We start from the raw sequence: 6,501 nt of genomic DNA on the forward strand, positions 1-6,501 counted from the left end.
AGGGGAGCCCGGTGCGCTCGGCAGGGTTCCAGCGCGGGACCGTACCTTTGTGGCGGATGCTCCGCTTCCAGTCCTTGGCCGTCTCGCGGCCGCTGACGAACTGGAACTCGTTGGGAGTGAGCCACTCTCCGCGGTAGCGGATGGAGGGGCCCTTGCTGCCCTGGCACAACTTGTGCACGTAGAGCAGTGCGCGGTTGTCGCCACACTCCACCTCGATGCACGGCTCGCCGTGGTCCAGGAAGGGCTGGAAGTCGGGTGCCGCCGAGAAGCGCTCCAGAGCCAGCTCGTCTGGGGGCAGCGGCAGCGGCCGGTGCGCCCGGGGCAGGCTCAGGTAGGCGCGCGGGGGGTGGAGGTGGAGGTGGGGCGGCGGGGGCGGGGGAGGCGGGGGCGGCGGCGGCGGCGGGGGGGGCGCAAAGAGAGGCTCGTAGCCCCGCCGGGGGGGGCCGGTCAGAGGCACGGGCACCGGGATGGGGATGGCGGCGGCGGCAGCCAGCGGCGCCAGGTAGTCGGGCAGCGCGTCCAGGGGCTGGTTGAAGGCAGCCAGGGCCATCTCCTCCCTGGCCGAGAGCTCCTTTTTGACGGCCGGCATGGTGCCGAGGCTGCACCCGGGCACAGCCCGGGGCTGAGAGAGAGCAACTTGTCTGCCTCTGCTGCCGCCGCCGCCACCGCCGCCTCCTCCTCCTCCTCCTCCTCCTCCTCCTCTTCCTCCTCTTCCTCCTCCTTCTCCTCCTCCTCCTCCTCCTCCTCCTCCTCCTCTTCCTCCTCCTTCTCCTCCTCCTCCTCCTCCTCCTCCTCCTCCTCCTCCTCCTCCTCCCTCCTCTGATTCTGCTGCTGCTGCTACTGCCGCCGCCGCCGCCGCCGCTGCTGCTGCTGCTGTTCCTCGGAGCTCCGGCTGGAGTTGGGCTGCTGCGAGCCGGCGGCCCCTCGGGCACTCCAGGGGCGGGGGCGGGGGCAAGGGCGGGGGCGGGGGGCGGCAGTGGCGGCGGCGGCTGTGGCGGCGGCGGCGGCGGGAGGCGCCCGCCGGCAGCCGGCTGCTGCCCCAGCCGCGCGCCCGCGCCCTGGGAGCTAGTGCGCCGAAGCCCCCGGGGCCGGCGCCACCGCCGCCACGGCCGCCGCCGCTGCTGTTGGCGCCCCTACCGCCGCCGCTGCGGTGCCTCTCGCGGGGCCGACTCTCTGGCCCGAGTCCTGACATCCTGACGCGGGCTTTGCAGCCCGCCACATGGTGCCGCTTGGAAATACTTATTGATTCACGATCGACCGCCCGAGCCCAGCAGCTCCTGCCCCCGGCCTAGGGCCCCCTCACTCCGCACTCGGGTCCGAGCCTGAGTAGCGGCCATTCACGCTGGCCTGGCTTGGCCGGCCCCGGCTTCTCGCATCTTCCACCCTTCAGCCCCCGCCCGGCACACACACCGCTCCCCCCCCCCAACACACGCGTGTACACACACACGCGCCGGATCACTGGGAGTTGGGAGACTCGGGGCCCCAGTCGCCGCCGCCACAGCCGCCGCCACGGCTCTTCCAAGTTGGCCCATTTAAACGGCCCCCGCGCGGCTGGCGAGCGCCAACTCTAGCGGGGGGTGCGCGACGGCCGACCTGGGCCCTCACCCCCCCCACACCCCCCCCCCCCCCCCGCAAGCGGCTGGGAGCCAGGGCCGTCCGGCCTCGAATTCCTCTGGGAGGAAGGGACAAGTCCAGGAGAACGGATGCGGGCAAGACGCAGCGTGTGAGCACAGCCACAGCTGCCGCAGCTCTCTCGCACAGGGCCCCATTAGGGACCCTAATTGCTGGTCCGTGGGGACAGTCACCCGCGGCCTTCCACGTGGGGATCGGCCAGGTGTGGGCGCTGGGGAGACAGACAGACCGACAGAGAGGAAGAGACAGACAGACAGAGACAGAGAGACACACAGAGACAGAGAGGAAGAGACAGACAGACAGACAGAGAGGCTGGTTAAGGGGTATAAGGTGGGGGGTGGAGGGTGAGGCCCCATGAATTTGTGTTTCCTCAAGAGGCCAAAGCCAGCAGTGGTTGGTGTGCCAAGCTGGGCAATTTGGGCAGGACTGGGGGCAAACCAGAAAGGGGGGCTGGAAATAACCGAGTGCCTGGGAGGGGCCATCCTGGGGGTGGAGACCTGCTTTTGCCTTTGTATCCCCAGGTTTACGGAAGGCTGGAGCGCACTGGAAAGGCACTGAGCGGGAGATGCCACAGGACCATGGTAGCCCGGGCTGGGCCAAGGTTGAAGGCTGCCCAGCGCCCCTCGTTTGACTGCCAAAGGGGCCAAGGCAGGCTGCCCCTGCCTAGTGCCTTGGTACTGTCCCCTCAGCCCCCCAAAGGCCTGTAGAGGAGATCAGGGGCCACACACACCTCCCTTCCCCCAACACACACACTGTTCTAGTCAACCAGAGCTGAGTGTGACCACAGTCATTGGGCAGGTAGTGAAGCCCACAAGTCAGAACACTATAAAATCGGAGGGACCTGAGGTACTCCAGGAGGTCGTGGGGATGAGGGACTATTTAAAAAAGGCACCTGAACTGGGCCTTGAAGAAAAATAAGGGATTCATCAGGCACAATTGGATGGGGTGGTGCATTCTAGGTATCGGGAAGGACCTGTGCAAAAGTGTGGAGGTGGGAGATAGCATGTTGAATTTGGGGAATGGGTCCGAGTCAAGTTTGGCTAGAACATAGAGAATAGGAAGATAAAGGCTGGGAAAGAAGGCTGAAAAAGGAGGTTGGAGCTAGATTGTGAAGGGCCTGGCTGAGGAAGGTGTATTTTATCCCAGAGGCAATTGGGAGCCATAGAAAGTTAAATGACAGACCTTTGCCTGAGGAAGACTTGTTTCCGCAGTTCTGGGATGGATGAACAAAGGGAGCAGGATTAGGCAGCAAGGCCTTAGTCCTCTAGAGAGGTTGATAAAGGCGGGAGCTAGCTAGGGTGGTGGCTTTGAAAAGGGAACCAGCTGTTCCAGATGTTGTCGTGTAAAAGCCCCAGGACTTGGCAGCTGCAGCATGAAGAGCTGAAGAGAACTGAGGCTTCTGGCCTGGGTGCCTGGAGAGATGATGGAGCTCTCACCAGAAGCTCAGACGTGGGAAGGAAGGGCATCGATCTGGGGGAAATAGCTGTCCTAGACTCGGAGGCTGTGGAGGAGAGGGAGCTCCTTGCGCTGGTGGAGTCTCAATAGCCAAATAGGGATCCAGAGCCTAGTCCTAACTTGTGCCCAGTGACAGGAGAAATCCTGAGAGGCTGCTAGGTAGTGCAGTGGATGAGGTGACAAATCTGGAATCAGGAGGTCCTGGGTTCAAACTTGACCGCAGGCTCTTCCTAGCTGTGTGACCCTGGGCAAGTCACTTAACCTGGATTACCTAGCCTGGACGACCTTCTGCCTTTAGAATTTATACTAAGACAGAAGGTAAAAGTTACCCCAAAAGAAAGAAATCCTGAGGCCAAAAATCTGAGGGAGGGATTTCTGTCCCTGAGGGGGCTGCTGCCAGATCCTTCCATCCATAATTCCTTGGTGCCCAAGACCCACCTCACAGACTAAACTGCGGCCCAGAGTGAAACGCCCAAGTTACTCAACTTCATTATTGAGGGCTGGAAGTGTGGAAGGAGCTTCACAGGTCTCATTAGGTCTCGTTACAACCTTGCGAGCTGAGTGCTATTATGATTCTTATTTTATGGATGAGGAAACTGAGGCAGACGGCAGTAAAGTGTTTTGCCTGAGACCACAGATTTGTCCTTAGGTCCTCCTGATGCCAAGTCACTTTCTCTCCACCTACACCCTCAGCTCTCTCTTCAAATCCATGACAGCAACACAGAGAAGTGTTTATTAAGCACCTGTGGGAGCTGACATTCTCCTGACTGCCCAGGATCTAACCTAACCACGAGGCTTTCTCCTGGGCTCTCCCAAAGGGTTTCTGCCCAAGTGCTGCTGCCGAGCCCCCTCCCGAATCTTTAAAGGTTTCTCTCTGGCCAGGACAAAAGAGACCTGTGGGCTATGGAGAGAGGAGTTTCCTGGCATTCAGAGCAAGGACATTTATAAAAAGTCACATTGCCACGTGTCCTTTGCTGCCCCCTCCTTGGCACTGTGGCCTGGGAACCTGGCTAGCTTGCCTCTTCCTGGTTCCAGCTCTGGCCTGGGAACAGATTCAGACAAGGAGACCTGAAGTCCTCCCCAGAGGTGGGGAACGAGGCCAAGGCACCAGGAAAGGTGGATTGTGTCCCCTTCCACGCCCAAGCCCTCGTCCCTCGGCCACCCTGGGGCTTCACCTCCCTCTGCATGTGTCCCTGAGCTCTCCAGGATGGACGTAGGGTACTCCTGGCCCAAATCCAAGGAAACCGGGGCCAGATGCACTTGAATTCAGCCCGAGACCGGAGGGGATGGTGGAACAGAAACTGGGGGGTCGGCGGTGACCAAGCTGAAAAAGTCAGAGGCCAGAGGTGATAGTGGGGGGGGGCAGGAGATTAGGAGAGTCAGAATTCATCACGAGGCTCCCAGAATCCCTTTCTGAGGGTGGGATGGCAAGTTTGGGGCCCGGCTAGATCCCAAGAACCAACCACCCAAACAAGGGCACAGCCTGCAATCCAGAGCCAGAGCTGCCTTGGGCAGCCCTGAAATCGACAATAATGACATCCTTGGAGCTGTCACGTAGGGGGCATTTCCGAGTTTGCAAAGGGATTCCCATCCCACATCTGGCTTGAGTGTCCCGACACCCCCGGAGAACGCTGCAAATGGAGACAGGCTGAATTTTTCGGTAGGGTTGTGGCCACCAAGCAGAGCCTGGGGATGCTAGGGAGCCCCGCAGACTCCCTCCTGGTGTCCGGCTTAGACAGGGAGCTCCTTGAGGGCAGAGCCCCTTTTGCCTTCCTTTCTGTCTAGCCCAGTGCCTCCAACTTAGCAGGTACTTCATTCAAGTTCATCGACTGGCAGGAGGTATTCTCCCTAATTTTCAGCTAAGGAAACTGAGACCCATTGAGATGAAGTGATTTGCCCGTGATCGCCCAGCCAGCATCCTGGAACACTCTCCCTCCTGCACCTTCCTGGCTCCCTGCCAGTCCCGACTAAAATCCCACCTCCTACAGGAAGTCTTCCCTAACCCCTTTTTCATTCCGGGGCCCTCCCTCCAATGGGCAAGGATTTCCTACTGATCTCATATACAGTTTGCTCTGAATATTTTTGTTTGCATGTGGTGCCCGTCCCCCATTAGGCTGGAAGCTCCTTGAGGGCAGGAGCCTCTGGGTAGAGCCAGAGCAGCTAAATAGTAGTCAAGCACTAGGTGTTTAATAAATGCTGCTCGATTGAGAGGTGGGATTTGAACCTAGTTCTTCCCTGACCCCAAGCCCCAAAGGCTACATAGATGGGGAAGGGAGGTGGGAGAGGCAGCAGTAGTCAGGGGGAGTGAAAGCGGCCTGGGAGCCCGGACCCCTGGGTTCTCTTCTAGAAGCTGCCTCTCCAAACTTGTCTGCCATCGAGGCTCCCCAACGGTTTCCTGTGCCCTCTGGGACAAGCTTCTTGCCCCTGGGGGGTCTGTGAGCTTGGGCAGAGGAAGCAGCTCACTGGACCTTTCTCTGAAGGGAAGCCGTTTCTTTTCCATCTCCTGGATTTGTTTTTCTCTGCATTTAAGACCAGAGTTCTGAGAAGGGGCTCCTTAGCCCACTGGCCCCGGGGCCCCGGGCACCCAAGGGAGAAGAGCCCCCCGATCTCTGCTTAGCATTCAGACGCGGCCCTCGCCAGCTGGTTCCAGCCAAGCCTCCCAAGCTGATTAGACATTGCTCTCTTTCGGGAACTCTCCGTTCCATCCAAACTGGCCTTCTGGCTGTCCCCTGGACAGGACATTCCATCCCTCATCCCCGGTGTTTGCACAAGCTGTCTGCGCCAAGCCTGGAATGCACCCCGGCTCCCTTCAGAGCTCAGCCGCAGTGCCCCACCCCTGGGAGACCCCATGGCTGACCTCTTATCGATGGCCGCCCTGCCCCATGCCAGCAGAGATTTTGGTCTCCCAGAAGGGGCCTTGGGGCTGGCCACACCTGAACGAGTGCTCCCTGGCTGGGCCCCCTCCTCCAGGGAGTCCCCTGCGATCTTGCAGAGAGCTCTCAGACTTCAAGCCTGAATCTGTAGCTTGCCTCCATTGTTCCTGGCTCTGTCCTCTGAGGCCCAGCAGAATAAGTAATCCTTCCTCCAACACTGCAGGGCAGCCATCATGGCGTTTCCTCTCCTCCCAACCCGTCTTCTCCAGGCCTTAGTGTGGCCCTCTGGCATGATCGTGAAGGCTCTGATCCTTCCTAGCGGTGTGACCCAGGGCCAGTCACCTAACCTCTGTTTGCCCCAGTTTCCTCAAAGGTCATTTCTGTAAAATAGTAGCAACTGGCTGGAAGGGTTGTTGGGTATTTGTAAAGCTTGTCGCACAGTACCTGGCGCATAGTAGGGGCTTGATCAATGTTTGGTCCTTCCCTCGCTCCCCCTTGGCAGCCTGGTTGCTCTTTTCCTTCTCCCAGCTTGCCAATGAGG

General features: G+C 59.9%; 1 protein-coding gene across 3 annotated transcripts in view; it reads right to left on the reverse strand.

The window, feature by feature from the left end:
- The window catches only part of SAMD11 (sterile alpha motif domain containing 11), a 40,716-nt gene extending 40,010 nt beyond the window's left edge, over positions 1-706 (reverse strand). For 2 of the 3 annotated variants that reach the window (XM_056796066.1, XM_056796065.1), the window contains exon 1: positions 46-706. In XM_056796066.1, coding sequence (XP_056652044.1) covers positions 46-589 — 544 coding nt within the window. In that variant the 5' untranslated portion in view covers positions 590-706. The remainder of the gene's footprint in view (positions 1-45) is intronic. The other variant, XM_056796064.1, reaches the window with a different exon arrangement.
- Between the last annotated feature and the right edge of the window lie 5,795 nt (positions 707-6,501).

Source organism: Monodelphis domestica, chromosome 4, assembly GCF_027887165.1.
Source record: "Monodelphis domestica isolate mMonDom1 chromosome 4, mMonDom1.pri, whole genome shotgun sequence".
In the NCBI taxonomy this organism is placed as follows: Eukaryota; Metazoa; Chordata; class Mammalia; order Didelphimorphia; family Didelphidae; genus Monodelphis; species Monodelphis domestica.